This window comes from Trifolium pratense, linkage group LG5, assembly GCF_020283565.1.
Source record: "Trifolium pratense cultivar HEN17-A07 linkage group LG5, ARS_RC_1.1, whole genome shotgun sequence".
Classification (NCBI taxonomy): Eukaryota; Viridiplantae; Streptophyta; class Magnoliopsida; order Fabales; family Fabaceae; genus Trifolium; species Trifolium pratense.
Genome location: NC_060063.1, coordinates 38,789,054 through 38,816,910, shown reverse-complemented (window position 1 = coordinate 38,816,910; position 27,857 = coordinate 38,789,054). Strand labels below are relative to the sequence as shown.

The 27,857-nt window shown below is 33.5% G+C and overlaps 2 protein-coding genes and 1 long non-coding RNA gene across 5 annotated transcripts; 2 read left to right on the top strand and 1 right to left on the bottom strand.

The window, feature by feature from the left end:
* The first annotated feature begins 7,223 nt into the window (after nucleotides 1-7,223).
* LOC123884914 (flowering-promoting factor 1-like protein 1) lies at nucleotides 7,224-7,784 on the top strand. The gene has a single exon (XM_045934143.1). The coding sequence runs from the start codon at nucleotides 7,317-7,319 to the stop codon at nucleotides 7,650-7,652; it is 336 nt and encodes a 111-aa protein (XP_045790099.1). The 5' UTR covers nucleotides 7,224-7,316; the 3' UTR covers nucleotides 7,653-7,784.
* Nucleotides 7,785-10,051: 2,267 nt separating this feature from the next.
* On the bottom strand, nucleotides 10,052-10,688 carry LOC123885432 (flowering-promoting factor 1-like protein 1). Its single transcript, XM_045934715.1, has one exon. It carries the CDS (start codon nucleotides 10,615-10,617, stop codon nucleotides 10,276-10,278), a length of 342 nt encoding a protein of 113 aa, XP_045790671.1. The 5' UTR covers nucleotides 10,618-10,688; the 3' UTR covers nucleotides 10,052-10,275.
* Nucleotides 10,689-23,593: 12,905 nt separating this feature from the next.
* On the top strand, nucleotides 23,594-26,460 carry LOC123882938. 3 transcript variants are annotated; one of them, XR_006800039.1, is made up of 6 exons: nucleotides 23,594-23,924; nucleotides 24,085-24,216; nucleotides 24,779-24,864; nucleotides 25,010-25,120; nucleotides 25,570-25,673; nucleotides 26,176-26,460. It is a non-coding gene; the product is annotated as an uncharacterized LOC123882938 (long non-coding RNA). The 3 variants fall into 3 exon arrangements; XR_006800040.1 differs by having other exon boundaries at nucleotides 24,999-25,120; XR_006800041.1 differs by having other exon boundaries at nucleotides 24,779-24,922.
* The last annotated feature ends 1,397 nt before the right edge of the window (nucleotides 26,461-27,857 follow it).

Genomic DNA, 27,857 nt, shown 5'->3' with positions numbered 1-27,857 from the left:
TAGTACTTTGTCATACGCGAAATGAAAGGATTTTTGAGGCGAAGGTTCGAAGGTCGGAGGACATTTTTGAAAAGATACAATTAGTAGAAATGGTTATTATCGAAAAGACTAATTCACCTTATTTATTTTATGAACGATGTGTTTGTCATTTTAACTGTATATAATTAGGTAATTCCATTTTGATGGGGAAAAAGATTATTAGCACATTAGATTTTCTTGTATTGATTGGATGTGGGTTAAGTACATCTTGTTATGTTACCTTTTTACATTAATATATACTCTTTTTGCTGTTAAAAAAAAAACCTCATTAAAACAAAATTATTTAAAAATAAAATTAGGCAACATATTTGTTAGTGTGAATGAACATGAAAACGTTATTCCACCAAGAAAATATTAGACCAAATGCAGCTACTTTCTGAAGAAGAAAAAGAAAACTTCTTTTTTTTTTTGGTTTAGGACGTGGACAACGAAGATCGAACCTATGATCTCATGCGTACTATCTAATAAATTTCTCACCACTAGACCAAAACTAGTGACTGAAAACTTTTTAATTTTTAAAGGATTAAAGTATAGAGTACGTTGTTGAGATTTGCCTTCAAATTGAACAGAAAATTGATGCAGGAACAGAGTACCACGCGGGACGTGATTGTTGTAGCAGGAAATTGATTTTCTGCTGGTGACCATGCAGGGCGTGGCACTGTTCACGCTGGGGGCGTGACACTGTTTATGCTGCTATATAATTGCAGATCTGTTTTTTGCAGCAGTGGTAAGAGGGAGAAAAATGTGATTTTTAGGGTTTTGGTTCCAACATGAAGGCTAGAGTGTTAGAGGGTTTCTCTTGGGTAATCTCTAGGGTTGGGGAAGCGATTGTAACGCCTTAGAAACATTTATTGATTGAATCTCTTGGTCACGGGAAGAGATTCGGGAAAAGGGTAGATTTAGAAAATCTCTAAATCTTGTAACTTTTTGTGGTTGAATATTTTGTAATCAAGTTTTCATTGATAGTGGAACCGAGAGCTCTTTCTCCCCCAGACTAGGTTGTTATAACCGAACTGGGTAAACAAATTATTCGTATTATTTATCGCTTTCGGTAGTTTTAGCTTGTTTGTTTAAATTGCTTATCCATGTTTGATTTGGTTGCTTCAATCTATTTGTCCCACACACTATAGATAGTTAGTTCTACTATTGATTATTGGTGTGGTTTTCGGCAAGAATTCACAAAATACGTTATCATCAATAATTGAGGGTGTGCATTATTATGAATTAAAGACGGTGACTTAATTGGTCCCATGGGCAACAAAAGGAATTTAAGCTAGATTGACTTAATTATTAGGCAAATTATGATGAGTATTATTCAATCATATTCATAGGACCATATGTAGCACGAGGAGAAGATGGGAAATTGAAGTAGAGTCACAACCATGGTGTTGTGTCAAAGAGAATAATATGTGTGCCCTAAAGCCCTACATTTTTTATGACTCACCCAAGTTTTTTGATTGGGTGATTTGGAATCTACATCTATTTTTTATTCTCTCCCAAGTTGTTGTTGTGTGATTGACATTTTCTAAATCTACTAGAAATTCTATTAGTAACCTAGAACTCTCCAAACATTTAATTGATTGACATCCTCATTAGACAAATTCATAATTTAATTGTAACCACAAAAAATAAAGTTTATGAAAATCTATTATTTGTCCATTTATAAGGAAAAGACACTTAAGATAATATATATATATATATATATATATATATATATATATATATATATATATATATATATATATATATATATATAATACACTTATCATGCACAGATGAAAAATATTATAATGTTGCTCATACCATGAGGAGTGCATGGTACTATACAAAAAGTGCTTTTTTTTTTTTTTGATGTTATACAAAAGTCATCTTGCATGGCTATATAAAAGAAGGTAAGAGAAAAAAAATGCAGAATTGTAATAGAGAATTGAAAAAAAAAAAAAAAACTTTTATATATTAATCATGTTTTCTAAAGAAGTTCAAATTAAAGATTTGAGGGACATGCTTACAAAAAGAAAAGGAAAACAAAAGAGAGAGATTTGAGGGAAACTGATTATACCGGATCAAACCTATGTGTTATAAAACGTAATTGAGTAAGAATACATAGAGGGTAAAATTTTCTCTCAAGGATTAGTTAATTTACTATCAAATCATCAAATCACAACGGATTTGTGTAGTTGTTATAATTACCAAAAATCTTAAATTGCGGCAGGGTTTTGATTCTACTTTACAGGAAGGGGGTTGATTTTTTTTCTCTTTCCTTCTTTTGATTCTCTTGTTAAATCCAACAAAGGTATGACTGTATGAGGGTTAGATAATTTGATTTGGTTAACAATATATTGGTGTTTATGTCGTATAAAAATAATATTTCATTTAGAGGTGAGATTGCTGATTTTTCTGCTATGCTTGATCAAATTAAATTCATCTTTTGGCTATGGAATTTAGCGATAGAATAAGGTGCAAATCAGAATACTTATTTTTCAATTGGTGTAACAATCTTCTATGTTGTTTACAAAGCAATTCTGGCTTTACCGTTTCTTTTTTGTTCCGTAAGGATTAAGTACTTATTTTACTCTTTATTAATACATTAATATTTTTGTTAAAAAAAACGTGGGTTACCTAATTACCAAAAATCTTTTCCTTTTATATATGTACTAGTTTAAAGACTCGTGCATTCGCATGGGTCATTAAATTTTTCTTTATAAGAACACAATAATTTATTTTTATTCGATATTTAAATTTTTCATTATATTATGGTAGAAAATTGATTTAGAATAAAATATTTAAAAATTTATTACATAATACTGTTAAAATATAAGTGAAACTATTGTGCTATTTCTCGTCAAACTTATTAAATAAATAAATTTGATTAGAATTATCAATGATAAATTATACAATTTTTTATATATCTCTCATAAATAATGGTTTCGTGTATTTTTTAATAAAAAAAATTAGAAGTTTGATTATGAATATTTTTGATAATTTAGTAAATTTGATAGTAATTAAATTTATTGTATTATATTATTATTATTATTATTATTATTATTATTATTATTATTATTATTATTATTATTATTATTATTATTATTATTATTATTATTATTAGTTAATAGTATATTGTTTATGTTTTTTTATGAAAAATATTGTTTATGTTTCAATTTTTATATTCTTATAAAGTTATAATTGACGGTGGTTCTGCAAGTGTACAGAATCGCTACCAAGTAATAAAGTAGTAAGTTATCGTCTCCACATGAATTATGCCAAAGTTACTAGTTTGATTAAGAATTAATGCTCTTTTAAGTGGGAAGTTTTGTATTCGCTTTGTTTGTTTAGAAAGGGAGTTGACAAGTAATATTAAATAGCAATTAAAGTAAAGAGCAATTGAGAGTAAAGGTTTGAGTTTCAGATGAGAACAAGTGGTTAAGTACTTTTCGAATTCCTCACCTAGTCCTGCTTGGTAACTGGCGTTATATCTGCTTACTATTGACGTATTATCTGGAGATTAATTTCTATTAAAGTAAGCTTAGTTTAACTATACTTACTTCTATTGTAATTTGCTTAGGGTGAATCAATCAAACTAAGTTTAGCCTTCGTTACTTCTTGTCCTTACCTTAACGAGTTCAGCCTTTTAACGGGCAGATTTACCTTTAGAGGTTCCTAATTTAACAAGTTCTCTAGTTTGACTGGTTCCCTACTAACAGTACAAAATTTAACTATGTGTGATTCTTAATCTCTAACCTCACCGCAAATACTGAATTTAATGGTCTCATGTAAGTGGGTTATAATATCCCTTTGTTTACGAAGCCTTAGATGTGTCATGGTATCCACTTCGGCCCTAGTTACTAACAGTGTACAAAATGATAAATACAAATACTGACAGATAATAAATGAATAGCAACTTATATATAAACTTGGAAGTAACCAGATTACATGTTCTCAAGCATTCATAGGAGAGTTCATCTACTTGACCTAACCTTGATGGGGTTTAGCTACTAAACACCATAATAAAACAATAAGGAAAAGAAAGTATAAAGATTACCCTTATGCCCTTGGAGCACCTGAGCCTCCTTGTCTCTTCCTTAGAGTTCTCCTAACTCTCTTGTGAATATTGAATTGTTCTCAATATTTTTGAATAAGTAATAGTGGAGGAGAAAGACTCTATTTATAGTTTTTCAGCTGGGTTTGAACTTTTTCTGCGCATCCATCCTACCCATCGTGGCCACGATGGCGTGTATTTTCGCCTCATCGTGGCCACGATGGATCATATCGTGGTGCGATGGAAGATTTCCTCAGATTCTCTGCGTGTTTTTCAAGTCTTCATCGTGCCACGATGGCAAGCCATCGTGGTACGATGAAGAAGATTTTCTTCAATTTTAACCGCCTTCTCATCGCGCCACGCCGGATCTCATCGTGGGTACGATGGGCTCCGCTGTTTATTATGTTTTTCCCTTTTTTGATGTTTTTTCCACTTTTCTTACTTCCGGGCAAAGTATCTTCACTTTTTCAGGTATTTGCTTGCTTCCGAGCTTCAATTGATATTAAAACTATACTAATTTACTACTAAAAATACCATCTAATTGACTGTCATCAATAATCTATTTTATTTTTATTTTAAAGTATATAATAATTTTATTTTATTTATCTTTTATTTTATTTTATTTTCAATTTTTTTTAGTGAAAAAATTGAGTTCATCGTATTCATCTCTTTTGTTGCTATTTTTATGAGTATAGATTGTTTTGTTTTGATCCAATCTATAATCTGTTTTGTTTCTATTTTTAAGCAAATAATATTTTTTTTTGTGTATTTATCTTATATTCTTTTTTTATATTTTTTTGGTATTTATCTTATATTCTTTCTTTCTATATTTTTTTTCCATTTTTTTTAGTGAAATTACAATGAAAGATATAAAACTTGCAACGTGGTTAAAAGCAATAAGGATAAAGAAGTAATTTTGGTGGTAATCAATTTTAATATATTAGTAATAGATGGGATGCGGGTTAGAAAGCTATCGCTTCTATGTTGCATAACTTGATAGGGACATCACATTATATATGCAGGAGTCCTAATTCGAACACTGAATACCTCACTTATTTATCTTAAAAGTAGAATTTCTGACTATTAGGCTACTTGACAAAAAAAAAGAAGGAACTACTACTATAATTAAGGCTTAATTAGTAAAATGACCCCTTAAAGACATTTTTGGTTTCAGATTGGTCCCTTAAAGAAAAAAAGGTCCGATTAAGTCCCTTAAAGAAAAAAAGGTCACAGGTCCCTTAAAGACATCTCTGTTAATCAGTTTGGTCCTATAAAAAAGTCCGAATAGGACCAAACTGATTAACGGGTATGTCTTTAAGGGACCTATTCAGACTTTTTTTCTTTAAGAGACCTATTTGGACTTTTTTTTCTTCTTTAAGGGACCAATATAAAACCAAAAATGTCTTTAAGAATGATTTTACTAATTAAGCCTATAATTAATCATACAAAAACCTTTTTTTTTATTATTATTAAAATAACAATTAGCATACTCAAGTCGACATCGTCCTTGAGATTTTCGGTGCGTATTTTTTTTTTCTTTTACCAAATTTATTATATATATACATACGGATCGGAGTACGTCATTTGTGGTTCAATCTAAGCTTACTCTTTTTTTTTTCTAATGGTTTAAGCTTATACAAAAAAATATTAATATTAATTGTATAATTTTTAGATTACATATATAGAGTAAAAAAAATAAAATTTGATGCCTAACATCTGTTGTCCTGTACTATCACTCCTCTCCTGAGTATCTGCATAACCCCTTTGACTAAGTTAGTTAGGCACCATAAGCAAAAACAATTGCTTGAATAGCGTCTCCATACACCGATACACATGTATGTCGACCTAATGACAATTAAGAACATTGTTATTTTTCACACCAAATTAACGACCAAAATTAATTGAGATATGTTCCTCTCATCTTTGGTCCCCACCCACACAATATATCCATTCTTGATAATTAATATCCAATTCCCCACAAACCATAAAATAACTTTTTTAAAAAAGCATATTATTCATTTATTATATACAATGCATGAGCATCCTCCTTTCTACATAAACAAATTTATTCCTCACCACATCCAAATACAAATTATATTTCTGCACATTCTTTCAAACTTATATTTTTATTAACCAATAGCATAAATATATATTGCTAGGATAGATTAAAGATTGCCTACCTCATTATTCTCTTGCCAAGCAATTGCCTAAATTTTTTTCGGAAAAATAAATGAAATGATAAGCCATTGAAAACTTACATACATAAAGTGGAGGGACCGAAGTTCGAACTGCAATCATGACATCCGACACAAACAATTTCGATATTTCTGATACTTAAGCTAGAATTTAGGGACATTATCTTAATTTACCACACACAAATATACTGTATATTGCTAGGATAGATTAAAGGTTGCCTACCTCATTATTCTCTAGCTAATCAATTACCTTAATTTACTATACAAGAAATTCGTTTTGCACGGGTTAATAATATTGTAACTCTCTAGCTTTCTTCTAGAATAATTTTTCTCCTCTAAACAAAACAAAGATTCTCAAAAGTGGGGTAGCAATACTTTGGACTACACAAATTGTTAATGGAATACTCCCCCATCTCACTCCCCATTCCAACTAACACCAAGGCACATGAAATTTAACACCCACAACATCCTTTCAAATGTACACATACTTTGCTCATAACTCTCCCCAACTATATATTCTTCTTACTTGTATTTTAAAGGTGTATGTATTATAAATCTCAAAAAAATAGTTTTACAGTAGATTTTTACTTTTGTTAAAAAAAAGTAGTTTTTTACTCTCATTTTTTTAACAAACTATAATTATTTTTAGTAAATACTATTAAAATATAATATTTTTTTGCACTTTTTACGTAATTTATTTTTTATTTAAAGTAGTAATAATCTACTTTTAAATTTCAAAGATATAAGAAATGTACGTTAAAATTGATACTTACATATTATTTATCAACAAACTCTTTCCTTCGCCGACAGTGAATTTTGAACTACACTAGTGGAGAGTATCAATTATATCCTTATAATTGGAACAATTTTGGTTATAAAAAAAAATTAAAATTGAGAGCATTCTCACCCATCATTTCATTTATAAATACCCCATTCACCCATCCCCCAACTATCATTGCACACTCACCTCAACACCTTAAGAAACAAGCAACACAAACTTTGTTCTTCTTTCTTCTCTCTTGCTCATCTTGAATACTCATCCAAGAATGTCCGGGGTTTGGGTGTTCAAGAATGGCGTGGTACGACTAGTGGACGGTGCGGAGGCCATGGAGGGTGGCCGAGGGTCAGGTGGACGGCGCAAGGTGCTTGTTCACACTGCAAGCAATGAGATCATTACATCTTACGCGGTTTTAGAGCGAAAGCTTTATTCGCTAGGATGGGAGCGTTACTATGATGACCCTGACTTGCTTCAATACCACAAACGCTCCACCGTTCATCTTATCTCCCTCCCTATGGATTTCAATAGGTTCAAATCCATGCACATGTATGACATAGTTGTGAAGAACAAGAACTCCTTTGAAGTTAGGGACATGATGATGTAGGCCAAGAAATTAAAAACAACTAATCTCTATGCATGACCTTGTAATTTGGATTCTTGGTTTTGCTTAAGTCGTATGTGTGTTGGTTTGATTTTTGATTAGTGTGACTTAACATGATTTAGTCACATTAATTTGTGTATTTTGTGCACAGGTTCGGGTGTTTGGGTTTTGATTACTATATTTTGTAACATAGAGGCACGTTTTGTTTGTGTTTTTGAGTGGCCGTGATTTGTGTTGGGGTGCTGTAGATATAAAGTTTGGAGTTTTTCACAATTTAACTTGTGTGTGCGGGTGCCATCCTTCAAAAAAAAAAAAAAAAAAACTTGTGTGTCAATATTTTACATTTTTGCACTTTTTACTTGTGTGTGCCAATATTCACATTTTTGCACTTTTACTTAAGACGTAAACATTAATTATTTGAAAGATAGAAGTACGAGAGAAGTTTATTTAGAGAGAAGTTTAAAAAAAATTCAAAGAGAATAATTGTGTAGAAATGAATGGAAAGTGATGAATATATGAACTTGGAGAAATTTTTTATTTTTTTTAACCACAAAATATATTGGATGGGTAAATAAGAACAAATAGTACTATCACCACAATTTGGGATTAAGTACAATAGGTACTAGACCCAAGCCGCACTAGTGAAAACTAGAATTAAAACTCTAACGATAACAAACGACACTATCTAAAAAAGCAATCCAATAGGTTAATGTTCAATTCATAAGTGTTGGGCGAAAAAATTGTTGGCAGCTCAATTCGCCAAGAACAGATTCGTCAACTTTTTTCCTTCCAACTTCTTTTTTTTTTTTTATAAAAAAATCGTTTAACTTGTTGGGCGGTCCAACCGCCAAGTAGAGTTGTTGTCAATGTTTTTTTCCTAAACCAGATCCATTTGTTGGCGGCTCAAATCGTCTAGAAATTTTATTTCATTTATTTTCTAATTAGAATATATATGTTGAGGAATATTCTTACTTGTTGAAGGCTTAAACCCTCAACAATTTATTAAGGACTTTAGTGCTCAACAAGTTTTGTTAGAAAATTAGGTTTTTCTTGTAGTCATAGTTTTGTTGTTGTTGTTGTTAGTAATAATATATTAAATTTTTCACTTTAGATTTAATTTGTAATATTTTAGTAGAATTTAGGTAGAATTACCTGGTTCTACGAAAATTAGTTCAATTGAAGACAAGTCAAAAGTTTGAAGAAAAAAAAAAAAATCCAGGTGACAATTGCTGAAAAAACCTAAGGGGCGCTTTTGTCGATATCGCCTGACGATATACCTTCATCGCCCCACGATTTGGGCCTATCAAGGATCCGGTCACATTTGCAAACATATTTAAGGGAAACCAGGCCACAAGGATTGAGATATTGAATTTTAGAGATCATAAACGGCAAGGAACATCTCAAAGGTCAATGAACTCAGTTGTCATCATATGAAGCACTAATGATCTGCTATTCATGTATAATTCTCAAAACTCTGTCGTTATGATTGTTATGGGCAAGGGCGGATCTTCTCAGAAGCAGAAAGGTGCCGCGGCATCCCTCAAATTTATTTTTTATTTCATAAATATATGTATTTTTATATAGTAGGAACATTAAAATCTGTATATAGACTATTTGATTCCAATATCTTTTAGATTGCGTGGGACAGCCTAGTGGTAGAGAGAGTGTTATCACAATAAACCCTAGATCACCAGTACAACACCCTGTGGTCCCATTGTTAATTTTTATTATTTTTTTTATTATTTTCATATAATTTATTTTCATATAATATTTTAAGCAAGATCCGTCATTGTAGATAGCTGAATTCCCTCACTTAATAGAAAATGATAGTTGAATTTTTTTGACACAATTCTTATTTTGTGAAACCTATATTATTCCTTAATAATTTTGAGATATTTATTTAATAACTAACAAGATCAAGTCAGATAAGTAAATTTATATTGACAACTCATTTTTAACAAACTTTTACTTTATATGCATGTGATTTGTTCTCATTGGTTGTTGCATAAATTTCCTAAAATTATCTAGGGGTAAAAAAACTTTTTTTTATGGTGATACAGATTTGGTAACGAATTTAGACATATTACAATTCATTTCCAAATTAAAATTTAAATCTATAACATTTTATTTAGAGTAGAATATGTAAATGTATTTTCCTTAGTGAACCAAATTATTTACGATTCTTGGTTTTCGTTTATAGGTTACATAGGGAGCAATGCTAGTTTTGTTTTTTCTGATTGGTGTAACAATCCCCTAGTTTGCTTCCAACGCATCTAAGTTGATTTTCTTTGAATGGTAAAGGTTGAGTACCTCTTGTACTCCTTATCATTCAAATATTTGCTAATTTAAAAAAACAATAAAAAAATAAAAACCATATTATTAAAGGGAACTTAAAACTAACAACAAAAATGTTAATATTTAGCATCCTAACACAAATGACAGCCACTGAAGCACAAACTCTATATTACATACTATATATAGTAATAAAAACACAAATCTATGCACAAAATACACAGATTAATGCGACTGTATCATGCTAAGTCACACTACTAAAAAAGAAAAAGAAAAAACACTACCAAACATAGAATCCAAATTACAAGGTCATGCATAGGGATAATTTGTTGGCCTACATCATCATGTCCCTAACTTCAAAGGAGTGCTTGTTCTTCACAACTATGTCATACATGTGCATGGATTTGAACCTATTGAAATCCATAGGAAGGGAGATAAGATCAATGGTGGAGTGTTTGTGGAACTGAAGGAGGTCAGGGTCATCGTAGTAACGTTCCCATCCAAGCGAATAAAGCTTTCGCTCTAAAACCACGTAAGAAGTGATGATCTCGTTGCTTGCGGTGTGAACAAGCACCTTGCGCCGTCCACCTGACCCTTGGCGACAACCTTCCATTGCCTCCACGCCATCTACTAGCCTCATTACGCCATTCGGATTGAAAATCCAAACCCCTGACATTCTTAGATTATAGTACAATATGAAGCAAGAAAGAAAGTAAAAAGAACAAAATGTGTGTTGTGGTTTAAGGTTTTGTGAGGTGGTTAGAGATGAGTGTGGGGATGGGTGAATGGGGTATTTATATAATGAAATGATGATTGAGAATACTCTCAATTTTAATATTTTTATTTACATAATATAGTCAAAATTGTTCCCATTGATAAGCATTTAGCATTTGGATGTGAGTAGTACAGCTAAAGTGGGCCTTAGATGGGGTTATGAGCATGTACATTTGAAGAAAGGATGCCCTGATGTTAAATTTCATGTGCATTGGTCTTAATCAGAATGGAGGAGGGAGATGGGGAGGGTGAGGGGGAGGGGTTCTTGATTCCAAAGTATTGTTAGCCCACTTTAGAGAATCTTTGTTTTGTTTTGTTTTGTTTTGAGGAGAGAATAACTTATTCTAAAACAAAAGATTGAGACAACTTTATATATCTTTCCATTTAATTATAGTTTAGATTTAAATTTAAATTTGAAAAAATTGGTAGTTATAACTTAAGTGTAAATTTATACCAAAACCTTTAACAAAAATATGAATATATATTTAGCACACACTAGTTAAATTGAAAAAAAATTATTCACTTAGATGAGATGGCACAGGCTCCTTCTAGCATAACTAAGGCCACAAGCTTGATCTTTAGCTTAGACATGTAATAGCATTAAAAAATTTCGGGAGAGTTTTTTCCACCATATTTGGATCCTACATGACTCGAGAGATTGATCTCTGTACAATATACTTGGTTTATGATAAAAAAATATTGCACCTTGAAATTGATTGCTAGTATTAAGCTCCTTCAATTATAGTATACATTCAAAAATGCTTGTTCAAAAAAAACATTCAAAAAAAATTGTCAAGCAATCTAGAGGCTAGATTTTCATCTTTTTAAAGTGAATAAGTAGGAGTACTAGGGTTCGAACCCTGCTCCCTACATATTGCATAACATGTCCATGCCAACTGAGTTATACTCATGGAGACTATTTAAATATAAATTTTAAGAAACATAAATTGTGCTGGAAAAATATAAGTTTGTCCAGCATAAAATCCAACCAAAATTTGTGAAAATTATAATCATGCTATGATATACTCCCTCCGTCCCATTTTATAAGACCTCATTTAACTAAATGCACTATTCCTATGTCATGTTTTGACCGTATTTTTCTAAAAATATATAAATGTAAATATTATCATATAAGATCTTGTTTAATTTGTTTTGACGAGTATTTTCAAAATATCAAATTTCTATAATTTTTACTAATATACAATTAAAGATATTCGTAATCAAAATTAAGTATTGGTGTGCGTACAGTGGTCAAATAGTCCTTATATTTTGGGACGGAGGGAGTAATATAAATGTACATATAAAATTCGATAATGTCTCATCAAAGTCCAACTCAACTAGTAATACTAATATTATTAGGTTGAACATTTTTACGTGGATTCAAATCCAAAATTTCACGGTTGTGTTTCAGCATGATTCTAAACACTATTTCTACTAAAAACAATCAATGGATGTTGAAAATTTTGGGTCCCAAAAGCTTGATATGGAGGCTTTCTTTATGTGATCTTTTGCACAAAGTGCCAACATTATCAAACTTTGCAAATTGATACCTATAAATTTTAGAAAAAAATTGCATATTAGTCCCTAGTTCTCATATTTTGAAATTGGTCCTTTGCACAATTGAAGCATTTGAATTGTCATGATCCTAAGCTTAGGGGTCAATTTTTCATCTTAAAATCACATTGAAATCATGGTCATTATAAGGCATATTATGTGGGTATTGTTCAACATCATTGGTGTTGGTTAAGGAGAATGTGCGTCCTAAAGCCCTACCTTTTCGGCTCAATATCTAACTTTGTTTTGATTAGGTTGGAATTTACCTCTACTTCCTATTTCCTCTCAAGTTTTTGTGTCTGACTTTTCTTAAATCTTCTAAAATTGTACGCATATAAAAATAGGCTATGTATCCGATCAAACTCTGATTTTGAATTCACCTAAGACTGAAACAGTGTAGATTATGGTGGATAAAAGGAGAAGGATAATTGAAATTGATTGAACAAGTAACGATACAAGAGAAGGATTGGAAGAGAAGAAGTAATTTCTCAGAATACATGCATAATGCCAAAATGAGTTTGTTACAGCATATAAAGGCAATCAAAGCGCGTAGCCTTCCATACGCTTGCTAGTTTTGCGCACTCTCTTGCTTCTACGTGGTCCCATCATAACAGAATTCCTTTCATGCATATCATTTAGTGCCTCTTTTGCTGACTCACCCTCTTGTATAATATTCTCTTCCATTGGGCTCATTACAATACCATCCCCTATAAAAGCAACCTTGTCCTCAAGGTTGAATGCAGGAAACTTGCTCTGTAAGGCATCCACATCCTCCCAAGTAGCTTCAGCTGTGGAGTATTGATCCCATTGAATTAGGACTTGCTGAATCCTCTGAGCACCTCTAATAATAGTTCTAGTGGCCAAAACTGATACTGGTTGTATCATAGGTCCTGTATCAGTCATGGAGAGAGGTAATGGCATGTATTGCTCTTGATTGTCACCCTTGAATGGTTTGAGTTGTGATACATGAAAAACAGGGTGAATCTTAGCATGTTCTGGCAATTTCAACTTGTAAGCCACTTCACCCACCTTAGCTATAACCTCAAAAGGACCAAAGTATCTCATCCCCAGCTTTTGATTCTTTCTTAATGCTATTGATTGCTGTCTATAAGGTTGAAGTTTGACTAAGACCAAATCTCCAACCTGCAGCTTCACATCAACTCTGCGTTTATCAGCTTGCTTCTTCATATACTGCTGTGCCTTCTCCAAATTGAGCTTCAGCTGCTGTATAATTCTATCCCTCTCCATCAACTTCTCTTGAAGTGTTGGAGGATCATTGGCTTGTGTTTCATACCTGATTAATGCTGGTGGATCCCTCCCATACAAAGCCTTGAATGGAGTCATGCCAATGCTAGTTTGAAAAGCTGTATTATACCAAAATTCAGACCAGGATAGAGCCTTACACCAAGACTTGGGATTGTCAAATGTGAAACACCTTAAGAACAGTTCAAGTGTTTTGTTGAGCACCTCAGATTGGCCATCTGATTGTGGGTGATATGCTGAACTCATAGCTAGAGTTGTGCCCTGTAACTTGAATAAGTGTTGCCAAAAAGAGCTGGTAAAAACCTTATCTCTGTCAGATACAATGGATTTGGGCATACCATGTAATTTGACTATATTATCCATGACTGCTTCAGCTACTATTTTACTCGAATAGTCAGCTTTGAGAGGAATGAAGTGTGCATATTTAGTCAACCTGTCAATGACTACCAAGATGGTGGTGTATCCCTGTGAAGATGGAAGTCCAGTGATAAAATCCATGGCAACATCTTCCCAAACCTGTGATGGAATTGGTAAAGGTTGCAATAGTCCAGCAGGAAGTGTATTTGTAGTCTTTGCTTTCTGACATATGGCACAGTTTTGAACATAATCTGCAATATCTGTCTTCATGTCTGGCCAATAAAACTGGGCCTTCACTCTTGCCAAAGTCCTTGCCATCCCAGCATGACCACCAATTGGTGATGTATGCAATTCATAAAGGACTTGTTTTATCAACTCCCTATTTTTAGGAATTACTATTCTGTGTTTCCAAAATAGTAATTCATCCTTAACAGTGTAATGAGAGTTTGTGGCACTGTGTTGCACACACTTCTGCATAATCTCTAGCAATGTAGAATCTTGCTTCAATGCAGCTCTAATTTGGTGAAGGAGTTTGTACTGAGGTTCAGACCAAGCCATTGTCATAACTCTAGACAAAGCATCAGCAGCAACATTTTCTTTACCTGGTTTATATTCAATAGAAAAATCATATCCTAAGAACCTGTGTAGCCATTCCTGTTGGTCTGGTGTTTGTAATGCTTGCTCCATAAGATTTCTTAGGCTCTTTTGATCTGTACGAATAATAAACTTGTGGCCCAATAAGTAGTGTCTAAACTTAGCAATGGCCTCAGCAATAGCCAACATTTCTCTAAAGTAAGCAGATTTCCTCTGATTTCTAGGTACCAGCTTTTTTGAAAAGTATGCAATGGGGTGTCCTTCTTGATGTAACACTGCTCCTATCCCAATCCCTGAAGCATCAGTTTCTAAGACAAAGGGTTTGGTGAAATCAGGTAATGCTAATACAGGGGCTGTAGTGATAGCATGCTTCAATTTCTGAAATGCAGCTTCCTCTTGAGAATTCCATGTATAAGCTTCTTTCTTTAATAAGTCAGTCAAAGGAGAAGCAATCTTAGCATAAGATTGAATAAACCTTCTATAATAGCCAGTGAGACCTAAGAATCCTCTTAACTGTTTGATGTTCTTAGGTGGAGGCCAGTCCACAACAGCTTGAATTTTTGTCTTGTCCATAGACACACCTTCACCAGACACTACATGACCCAAATACTCTATCTCCAAAACTCCAAAAGAACACTTAGAGAGTTTAACATACAGTTGATTGTCTTGTAAAACTTGAAGCACTGCAGGAAGGTGCTTTAAGTGTTCATGCCACGTTTTGCTGTACACCAAAATATCATCAAAGAAGACCAATACATATTTCCTTAACACCGTTTGAAAAATAGTATTCATAAGACTTTGAAATGTTGCTGGAGCATTTGTTAGTCCAAATGGCATGACTAACCACTCATAGTGCCCTTGATGAGTTCTAAATGCAGTCTTATGTCTATCCTCTGGTTGTAGTAAGATTTGATGATAGCCTGACCTTAAATCTAACTTTGAAAAATGATTTGCACCAAATAGTTCATCCAATAGTTCATCCACTGTGGGTATTGGAAAACTATCCTTCACTGTGATAGCATTCAAAGCTCTGTAGTCAGTACAAAACCTCCAAGTTCCATCTTTCTTCTTCACCAAGATAATTGGAGAAGAGAATGGGCTTGTACTAGGCTGGATAATACCCTGCTGTAGCATATCCTGGACCATAATCTCAATCTGTGTTTTCTGACTATGGGGGTACCTGTAAGGTTTGACCTTAACTGGATTAGAGCCCTCCAATAGTGGAATAGCATAATTGTGAGCTCTAGTAGGAGGTAGGGTAGTAGGAGTCTTGAATACAGCCTGATAATTGTGTAATAGCATAGCAATTTCTGGCTCTGTATTAGTAGGTAACTCTTTAAAGATATCTGCAGCTTCATTATCCTTAAACCATTGTATAGCAAAACATTCATCTATGGCATCAGTGTGATGAAATCTCTTCATATGGTGAAATTGAGCTGGTTCAGGTCTTGCTATTGGTTCTCCAACTAATGTCACAAATTTGTCATGCAGAAAGAATTTAATTGTCAATGATGCATAATCTGCAACATGGGATCCCAGTGTAGACAACCATGAAGCACCCAAGATAACATCAGCTCCAGCTACAGGTAGAAGATACACAGGTACCTGCAGGCGATGTCCCTGCACATCCAGTGGTAATTGTTTAACAATACCCTCAGCAGTCATCACTTCACCATTGCCTACCAACACTTTAAAGACAGGTGCTGGTTCAATAGGAAGTTTCAAAAATTTTGCAATTCTAGGCTGCACAAAATTGTCAGAACTGCCTCCATCAATAAGAATTTGTACTTGAATATGCTCAATAGCTCCAGTAAATCTCAATACTCCCATATGACTGCTTCCTTTCATTGCATTCATAGAGAGGTGTAATTCAGGTAAGTTGTTGGTAGGGCCATTTGTAGTTTGATCTGGTGGTTCAGTCATTTCATCAAGCACTTGGTCATCACTGTCTTCATATTGAAGCAACATCAACTGCCTATTGGGGCACTTGTGTGTGAATGAAAACTTATCATCACACCAATAGCACAAACCCTTATCACGCCTGAGTTGCCTTTCTGCAGGGGAAATGCGTTTGACATTGGGATTCGTTTGAAATTGACTCATAGGTCTAGTAGGGGGTGTGTTGAGGATGGGAGCTGTATTTCTAGTTGAATTTTTTGGTTTGTTATTATAAGGTTTGTTGGTGGAGTAGTTTTGTGTATATGGCTTTTGTGGTTTAGTGGTGGTGGTGTATTTCTCTTCATAGACCTTTGCAAGAGAAACAACTTTAACAATGGAGCTAGGAGTATGGATAAGCACATCACGACGGATATCAGGATTCAATCCGCTAATGAAGCAATCAACCAGAGCATCATTACTCAGACCATAAACACGATTAGCTAGGGAAGTAAATTGAACGAAATACTCAGCCACCGTGCCGGTTTGAGCTAGCTTAAACAACGTAGCACGAGGACAATCATATATGGAAGGACCAAAATCAAGTTCAATTGCACGCGTAAAATCAATCCAAGAATGGAAAGGATGAGACCGTTGCATCATTTGATACCACGGAACCACATCCTTATCGAGATGAACCGCTGCGATTGTTAATCGATCTAAATCTGGTGTCTCATAATACTCAAAAAATTGTTCAGCTCGGAAGATCCATTCATGCACATTCGTACCATCAAAACGAGGAAACTCAAGTTTAACATTCCTCACCTGAAATGGAACACGATGATGATGATGTTCAGCGCCATGGTGATGCTTGGAAGGAGTTTGATCTATGAGTATATCCAGTGCCGCGAAGATCTTCTCAAACTTCCCTGCATTTGCAGCTTCTGATCTTTCCAATCGCTCAAAGATCTCACCCTGTAAGATCGTCATCTCATCGACATTATTTTTGTGTTCTGCAGTGGATTTGCTTGCGCTAGCATGTGCCATGGCGATTCGATGAAAGCACCAATGAAACAGTGTAGATTATGGTGGATAAAAGGAGAAGGATAATTGAAATTGATTGAACAAGTAACGATACAAGAGAAGGATTGGAAGAGAAGAAGTAATTTCTCAGAATACATGCATAATGCCAAAATGAGTTTGTTACAGCATATAAAGGCAATCAAAGCGCGTAGCCTTCCATACGCTTGCTAGTTTTGCGCACTCTCTTGCTTCTACGTGGTCCCATCATAACAGAATTCCTTTCATGCATATCATTTAGTGCCTCTTTTGCTGACTCACCCTCTTGTATAATATTCTCTTCCATTGGGCTCATTACAAAGACATAGGAGTATTATTATTAGGGTAAATTATATTGACCCTCCCTTAAGGTTTTCTTATACAATACAAACACAAACACCCCCTCTAGTTCTCAAAATACACCGACCTCCCTTTATATTTAACACCGTCAAAATCTCTCTGTTAGATTAAACAAAACAAAAAAAACATAAAACTGATGAGTTCTCCTTCCCTCAAAGTTTTCATGCTCTGAAGTCTGAATCTAAAAAAGTTAATATGAAATCAAATTTAATTTCACTACAAATCTCATCGAAACAATCTTCTCTGACTGAGGTGGATCTAGATAACATCAGCAAAATGTAAAAAAACATTGAATCAGATGCTTTCTTTCACTAGTTTCACCCCCTTTCTCATTATGCAATTATTTTTTAGATCTTCATCATCTTTTCTCTTTCATAACTTTACAACCCCTTTAACTAGATTGATTATTTGTAAAACAATTTAATTTTTTTTCCTTCTTTTTTGCATGCACGATGGATAAAATTTCAATTTTTAATATTTGTATGATATTTTTATCTTTTATGATTGTTTAAAGGGGTTGTGCTGTTTCGTGGTTTTTGAACTTAGGTTGCTCTACAATGAGATTTAGCATTGATTTGTTTTTTGGGGGTCAAATGGGTGCTTTTGGAGAATGAATATCAACAGAGTGCATAGGGGAATGGATCCTCTCCAGTGTGATTTTCACGGGAGGGATTAATGTCTTGATCTTGACCTTCCATTCCTTTTTTTACATCATAGTCAATTTACAACAAAAAAAAACATGTGGTTAGGATTTCACTTGATTCACTTTCCGATGGAAAGGATCCTCTCCCGAGTGCACAGGGAGTTAACGGAGAGATTGAACAGTATTAAAGTGTAAGGGAGTATTTGTCAATTTAATAACAAAATAAGGAAGGTTAGTGTTTAGTTAAAAACTAGAGGGGGTGTTTGTGTTATTTAAGAAGATCTCAGGGAAGGTTAGTGTAATTTGCCATTATTATTATTATTATTATTATAATTATTATTTTATTTTTATTTATTTATTTTTTTTATTTTTTTTTTATTTTTTTGAAAACTTGATATTCGGCTCTAAGACCGACTAATTCAAGGGGACCAATCCCACCACCCATTTGCGGGGCCCATTTAAAGCCAGAATTTTTTTGCTCCGTATGGACTTAGCCCACCAAAATTGGCACCAGCGGGAATCGAACCTAAAACCTTGAGAGGAGCATACTCCAAGGGCTCAAGCCAACACCACTAAACCAACCCCAAGTGGGTTTGCCCTTATTATTATTGAAACTGGTCTTAACTATTTTGTTAGTTCATCGTAATATTGGGAAAACAACTTTAATTTAATACCGCATTTACCAAATTGTGATAGGAAAGAGATTTGAATTATGACCTAATCCACTTTAATCAATTGACATCCACCAATTTACTTTATTGTTTGATAAACTCAAATATATGCTCAGCATATCCCTGCTAAAATGTTATGTTAAACTGTAAGAATTAAAATTAGGGATCGATGTATTATATGAATTAGAACACGCTTACTTGATGAGATGAGAATCATAATCAACAATAGTTGTCGTTACCGGAATCACCGATGTATTAGACAAGGTCTACCTTTGACTGATCACATGCTCCAGGATTTGAGATTCTCAATGGGGCAAACCACAAACGAGCGTACAGTCAGAATGACAGTGTATTGTTTGTGTGATAACGTGATGAAAAAGGGGACCTAGCCTATTTATTTGTAAGATAACAACCCTAGCCTTATTATTATTGAAACTGGTCTTAACTATTTTGTTAGTTCATCGTAATATTGGGAAAACAACTTTAATTTAATACCGCATTTACCAAATTGTGATAGGAAAGAGATTTGAATTATGACCTAATCCACTTTAATCAATTGACATCCACCAATTTACTTTATTGTTTGATAAACTCAAATATATGCTCAGCATATCCCTGCTAAAATGTTATGTTAAACTGTAAGAATTAAAATTAGGGATCGATGTATTATATGAATTAGAACACGCTTACTTGATGAGATGAGAATCATAATCAACAATAGTTGTCGTTACCGGAATCACCGATGTATTAGACAAGGTCTACCTTTGACTGATCACATGCTCCAGGATTTGAGATTCTCAATGGGGCAAACCACAAACGAGCGTACAGTCAGAATGACAGTGTATTGTTTGTGTGATAACGTGATGAAAAAGGGGACCTAGCCTATTTATTTGTAAGATAACAACCCTAGCCATACCACCCATCATGTACACTAGAAGTTGGGCTTACATTTTGTTTCTAAAGAAATCAGAATTTGTGTCAAAATCCCAGTAATCTTGATCACAATTATCGGTCTAAGCATCATGAAATGGATCACAACAACATCAATCCGTTTTTATTAAAATCAAAACCTACAATATATTGCAGCCCAAAAAATATTTGAAAATATTCTAACATGTAAAATGAAACAGACTGTATGTAATTTTATATTCGAAAAGTCATGCATAACAATGTAGTGTTTAAGATGATTGGTTTTGCCATCCAACAAAGTCGTTTATCTTTCATTAAAGTGTAATTATCTTAAATATTATTACTAAATTTTTCACCATAAAACAAGTTCAAATTGCACCACATACAAATCTACCTTAAAAGTAGGCTAACAATTAAACTGAAATAGGTCATACGAACGCTTTAGTTGTTGGAGATACATCTTTAGCCGTATGTGGGGGTATATTTCGAGGGCTGCTACTAATGCACTTCAATGTACCTCCATAGTCCCTTGGGGATTTATGAAACTGAGGGCACAATTGCTTCTCACTTGGCTTAAATATCATTAGCTCTCATATATATCGCGAAACACGATCGTTCGATGGGTAACTTTGTTTGGTCGGATGATTTACCCTCTATCATTTCATTGGAGCTGATTTCATTAGAAATAAGCAAGGGCTACCTTGCTATCGTTTTGATTAATTTTCATGTAACTTTCTTTTATGGGGTAAGGCCTAGTCCCCATAATTGTAAATATTTTTTTCTTTTTTATATATATTATGAGATATAAGTATAGGATGAAAATATTTCTCTACAAAAAAAAAAAGAGGATGAGAATATTTGGGAGTGCCAACATAGTTTGAATGTCCATTATTATTTCCTTAATACTTAGAAGCTCCTCACTTATAAAAAAAAAAAAAATCACATCTCTTTGTATAATAAAAAAATAGCTTAATTACATATTTGGTCCCTTATGTTTATTTTAGGTTTTAATTTGGTCCCCTATCTTTAAAAAGTTTCAATTTGGTCCTTTTCGTCAATTTTTTTTTTTAAATCGTCGACATATCTAATGAATTTGCGTACATGAACCACTTAGGAGAGTACTATGTGAAATTTTAGAAGAAATTAACTCAAAATTTAACAAAAAGTTCGAAAAAATTAACTCAAAATTTAACGAAAATGATCAACTTATGTTGAGATCAATAAGGGACCAAATTGAAACCTAAAATAAACATAAGGGACTAAATATGCAGTTAAGTCTAAAAAAAACCTAACATATCTCATACAACTTTTTGTTGGAGAAATTTACCGTTTTGCGAAATTGCGGCGAACCTGCTGTTGTTATAAGGTGTCGGTAGTTGTTATAAGGATTTTTTCACGCAAGTAGATGTTTTTCTGCTACTGCATCAGTGTACCAAAAACTGCAATGAAAGAAAACAACGATTTGATCTGAGACGTGCTGAACGCACTGTCCTCAAGGATTTATCCGCGGTTATGCGCAAATACCCCAGGATTTAACATACCCTTCTCAATGAGGTAACAGAACTAGTAAGAAATAATTTGAAACAGGTTGATGTTAAAACTCAGAGTGAGACAATATGTGAGGGAAGTAAATAATGAAACAAAGAAATCTGGTTTTGAGAAAGAGTGAATTTTGTTTCTGTCTCAAAGTTTTTTCTCTGTATCTTCTCATGCTCTGTTGATACATATTTATACAAGGTCAAGAGCTTCTTTTCCTTTTGAACGTTGTAGACTCCTTAAGTGGCTATTAAGATTAGGATTTGTTTGTTACAAAACAATGAAAATAATAATTATTAGGATGAGCAGCTGTTACTTATCAAAAGGAAAAGAAACGTACAATTACTTTTGAAATAAATCATTATTATTATTATTATGATGAAACAACAACAACAATAATATAATAATAATAATAATAATAATAATAATAATAATAATAATAATAATAATAGTAATAGTAATAGTAATAGTAATAGTAATAGTAATAGTAATAGTAATAGTAATAGTAGTAACAATAATAATAATAATAATAATAATAATAATAATAATAATAATAATAATATCACAACAATCCCCCACATATTTCAAAAGTTAAATGATAAAAAAAAAAATTCTCTGAGTTAACATCGTAGATGCAATGCGTCAAACTGGTGTAGCAAGCTATATGAACCAGTGCTAGACTGACAGTACTTAACACACAGTAACATTGGTGTAGCAAGCTATATGAACCAATGATACTTGGTGTATGTTAGTGGTCTACCAATCGCATTACACCCCCACATTTCTTGCTGTTGCCGCTGTGTTGCGCGAATAGGCCGTGCGCGTGCCTGGATTCTTTCATGAGTGCTCTAGAGACTTCGCCAAGATCTCATACAAGCGGCCCCACTTGACACTCAAATAGGTGATTTCATCAAGTATATGCTGCAAATCATACATCACTCATAAGGGATATGAAAATCATTAAAAGCTTTATACTAAGCTTAACCTCTCAATAATGCAGTGTCTAGCACTTTCTCACTCACATCATAGGAAAAGGACTAAAACAAAAATTAATTAATTAATTTTTGGTGCTAGCAGATCTAACAAGTAACTTGTTCTTACCCATATGAACCTCATTCATGGGATCTCCAATCACAAAGGTTGGGTTCCTATCACTTGTTGATTTCAATTGGCTTAAGTCCCATTCACCTCGATGTGTCACAAATAATTTTCCTCCCCAGGGGCTTTGTCAGAGGATCAGCTAAGTTCACTTCTGACTTCACATAATCGATCGATATTGTTCCATCCTTTAACAGCTGTTTTACCACATTATGTCTCAATTGAATATGTCTATTTTTACCATTGAACAATTTGTTATTTGCAACGGCTATCGCCGATTGGCAATCACAATGCATTGACACTGATGGAGTTGGTTTTATTCCTAAAGGAATACTAGCTAAGACGTTTCTTAACCACTCAGCCTCACTACCAGCCAATTCCAGAGCTATAAACTCTGATTCCATAGTTGATCTAGCAATTATAGATTGTTTGACTGATCTCCATGCAACAACACCTCCACCGAGTTTAAATACATAACACTAGTAGAAAAATGACATATTACATAAGCATTTTATATCTGAGGAACATATGTCAGATGTGAAAAGCTATATGGAGTAGTCTTTCCATCTAGTTTCAATATCCACAGATGTGAAAAATATATAGACAAAACGTTTTACATCTGGTTTCAATGTACCAGAAGCATAACTGAACGCGGTGGCAATCCTGTAATTATGGCGAAAATTATCTAAAATATAAATATATCTGGCCATATATAGCCACAGATGTAAAAAGTCAGTATGAATAAGAAAAAAAAAAAATTGGAGCCAAGTAAAAGAAAGGCAAATCTTATCTTCTCACCAAACACATCTTACGCGATATCACCAAACACCATCTTCTCCAAATCGATCGAACCCAGCTACAACCCCAAATCGACTCTCCGCCGTCTCCTCCAAGCACCGCCGTCTCCCTCTCTCACTCTCAGCCGTCCTCTCTCTCTCTCACTCTCATCCGTCCTCTCTCTCACTCTCATCCGTCCTCTCTCTCACTCGTAATCTCCAACCGTAGCTCTAAACCAAACCTTCTCTCACTCGTAAGGGAAACGCAGCATCGCAAACCATCAACTCATCCTTCAACCGTGACGATCCCGATATCAATTGGCGATTCTCCCTAAATCTCAAACCCCGGTATGGATTCGTCCCCAAATCCGTAACCCAGTGTCGATTCATCCCCAAATTCCAGACATCGGTTCGCGCAAAATCTCTTGAAGAATTGGTACCACCATCGAAGGTTCATTCTTCCACTTCAACCGATTTCGTCGATGCCGATTCGCCGATTCTTCGTTCGTCAAAGGTAACCATTTGTTCTAATGCACTTTGGTTGTTCTAAAGTTATTATTTATTTTTTTTTGTTTTGATTTTTCTGTTGTTGTGCCTCCTCACTGTGATTTACTTTTTTTTAATGTCCTGTTTGTTGTTGCATTTTTTATGGTTACTATCTATGGTGTGGAAAGTCTATCCTCTGCTATTTAGTTTGGAAGTGATGTTGGTGAAGCCTTGGAACCACAACGAAAGCTTCAGTTTGGAGTGTTTGAATGTGACATGCTAAAGTGTGAGGGAGTTATAGAAGAGTTTCTTTTAGAAGTGTAAGATTGTTAAAATTGTCCTTTCTAATAACAGGATGTATAGTTCTTTATAGAGGAGTTTTGTATTTCCATTACATGAGCTTAGTCATGTTTTTATGAGGAACTGTTTCTTAGTTGATTTTAGGTGTCTTCGTTTTGGAATTCCTCTAGCATACATGTGTGTCACTATCCAATAACCAAATACTTATTTAAGATATTGAATGCTTCACTGGCCATCATTATATAAATCAATTTTATGTGTGAATAAAAGTTCTTAAGAATTAATGTATTGTTAAAGCTTTCTTAGGAATTTATGTTATTTGTTTCTTAAAAAACATTTGTACTAGTAATCCTTATCATGAAAAAGTAGTATATGCAGAACTACATCACCTATATAGTGTGTCTATTTGTGATTTCGAGCTGCTAATGTATTCTTATGGAAGTGTAGAAACTGTGGTTTTTTTTCTGATTCATGTTTATAATGTACCAATTTACTTGTTCAAATGTCAATTTTATGTTTTCAAATATTTAATATATGGTTACTCATAAAATTTTTCATGTGATTTGTGATTTTTTTGTGCAGAATCCTAAATCCTAAATAATGAAGTGATCCTAAATCCTAATCAAACTACTAGTGATAAGTATTTTGTTGTGCAGAATCTTATCAAGGTAATGAAATTATAATCAAAATCAAAACTTTTCTTTTGATTTAAAGTCTCTGCAAGTGGTAACTTTTCTTTTGAAAACCTCTTAAACTTATTGTGTATATATAATTTATTTTTTTGGAATATGACAAGTAATAGGTTTTGAGCAGGTTGAATCTTAATACTTTATAATGTCATGAGTAAAGTGCTTTCAACTAGTCAACTATGTGAAGATGGAAATGTAACAATATTATTTGGACAGAGAACATCACAATACAGAGGTATGTGTATGAAGTGTTATTGTGAAACCTGCACACATGGTAATTCCAAACCATGTGTACTCTAATTAATTGTATGTGACATGCCCAAAACTGCTAATGTATTAGGGTTCTAAAGCAAACACGAATGTTTATGTTTCATTTAGGATTGTTATCAATTTGAATGCTAATGTATGCTAGTATATGACATGTATCCTTTATTACTGATATGTATATCATATTTTGATCTTATGCTTGATACCTTATTTTTTGTGGCATTGTCTTCACTCTCTTAATAGGAACTTTGATAAGTTGTTCCTTTCATGTTCTAGGGATTCTATTTTGCTCATGTTGGGTTTTTACTATTGTGACTACCATACATAAACATAAACTATTATGTTTATTGATAAAGAGTTTAGTTACTAATGATCAAAGAAAAAGTCATATATTATTTTGTGAATGGTACTCTGCAGAATATCCATCCAACTCTGCTTTGAGTTTAATAAATAGAAGGAAAATTGAACTCCAAAAGTCATAGGCCAAAGTGAGTGTGTGGAAGAGTGAAGCAACAGAGCAGGTATGGCCAGTAAACTCTACTTCTGGTGAACCTTGTACATGTAAGACTAGTGAAATTTGTTTTTTTGTGTCTATGACTGCTTTAACTTTGTGGAAAATGTGAGTGTCAAATTTGTGTGTTTTTGTTTGCTCTAAGTTTTAGTTTTACCTTCTAAGTGTCATTTATCTCTCTTATTTGAAAAGTTTAGGGATTTAGTGAAAGAGATGAAGCTTGTGCGTGTTAAGTGTTTGAGAACAATCTGTTTTTGTACTTAGTGTTAGAAAGTAATATTTACTTGTGGTTTGTGAGTTGTAATCTGAAATGAATATCATTGAACTTGTCTTAACTCAATTATCTTAGTGGATAGATCAAATGTAAGATAACTTGTGTTGCATTTTTTCGATTTTAGATCATGTAGTATGATACTACCCGAATGTAATGTTAATATATATTAAGTTGGTCATGTATACATAATGGATTTGAGCCATGTATGTATAAGTAAATATATATTTACATATTGTAGGTGTTCGATGATCCCACGTCATTATCGGAGGAGGAGCTGTATGAATTGCGAAACAGCTGGGCAACTTGTTTTCTTGACTTATATAATCCCGAGGTGGATTATGATGTTGCCGATGATGAGGCTTAGGAGCTAGCTAGGTTAATTTGTGTGATGTTAGGTATTTTGCTTAGGAGCTAGTTGTATGAATTATGATGTTTTGCTTGAATTGTGGTATTTTGCTTGACATTTGGCATGTAATGACATTTGGTATTTTGCTTGAATTGTAATGTAATTGTATTTTGGTTGAATGTTGAATTGTAATGCTATTTTAGTTTTTTTAATTACAAAATAGGATTTAAAATATTAAAGAAAAAAAAAACGCAGGATTTTTAAAAAAAAAATTAAATAAAGTAACTATTTCACATCTGGTGGACTTGGTCAGATGTAAAAGGTCCAATTTAATTAAAAAATGGTCAACTGAAACACGAGAACAGAGGTAAAAAGTGTTGATTTTACATCTGGCGAATGTCAGATGTAAAAAGCATAAACTTACTACTTCTTGTACGTCTACATCTGACTGGCTTCAGATGTAAAATGGGGTTTTGGCCAGATGTAAAAAGTGTTTTCTGTAATAGTGAAGTACCCAAATAACTTAATGTCAAACCAAGAAAACGCCTTGAATTATTCCTCTAGTTAATAAATTTGCTCTTATTAGTAACCAACTAAGTATCGCTTGTCAAGAAAAGCAATAAATTTTAACGAAGCTCTGAGTGTAGTACTATATGTAGTTAATAATTGTTTTAATGGAGGTGATGTCAATCTAATTAGGATGACACTTTTAAGATCGGTTTGATTTCTAACCGGTTTTTCTTTTAAGAAAAATAAAAAACTCAAAAAACCATTTCTACTTAACAACTCAAATATACTCCATTTTTCTACTTCTGTGTCTTGAATGGCATTTTTCTCACAAAGTCTATCAAAGCTAGCAATTAATTAAGTTAATCAAAATGAGGTAATTAAGACTAGTGACGTATACAATGACCTAAGTGGCACCATAACTTATATTTTGAAAATTCAATATATACCCATCTGTCCTTCTCAAAATTTAAATTCTCTATATCCAAAAGAAAATATCCCATATTGAGCTTTCTTTATAAGCCATGTGAACACCTACCCATCACTATTAGGATTTTGCCCATATTTATTTGTTCAAATTCAAATAAAGTTATTTATAGAACATATGCTTAGGCTGAAAATGGCAACCTTTCCAATTCCATGCTTCTTTAAAATCTTTTTGTGTAATATTGAGAATCGTATATGTATTGTGTTGGCTCCACATAGAGGATATATGGAAAATCTCATCCAGCATCACATGTATACAACAAGTCCCATGTGACCAGTGTTTTAAAAACCGAACCGGACCGGACGGTTGAACCGGTTGAACCGGGAACCGGAGGGGTCACCGGTCTGGTTCAGTTGTTGGATCGGTCATGTTATTGACCCAGCAGAAACCGGAAAAAACCGGGAAAACCGGGAAAACCGGCGAACCGGCGGTTTTGGAAAACCGCCGGTTTAAATGCTTGCACTTTTTTTTTTCGTCTTCTTTTCTTTCACTGATTCAAAACGACGTGGTTTGGATGTTTCTTTAAGAAAAAAATAGATGAAAGTAGAAGCGAGAGCATAGAATAGAGAAACTAGAGGAG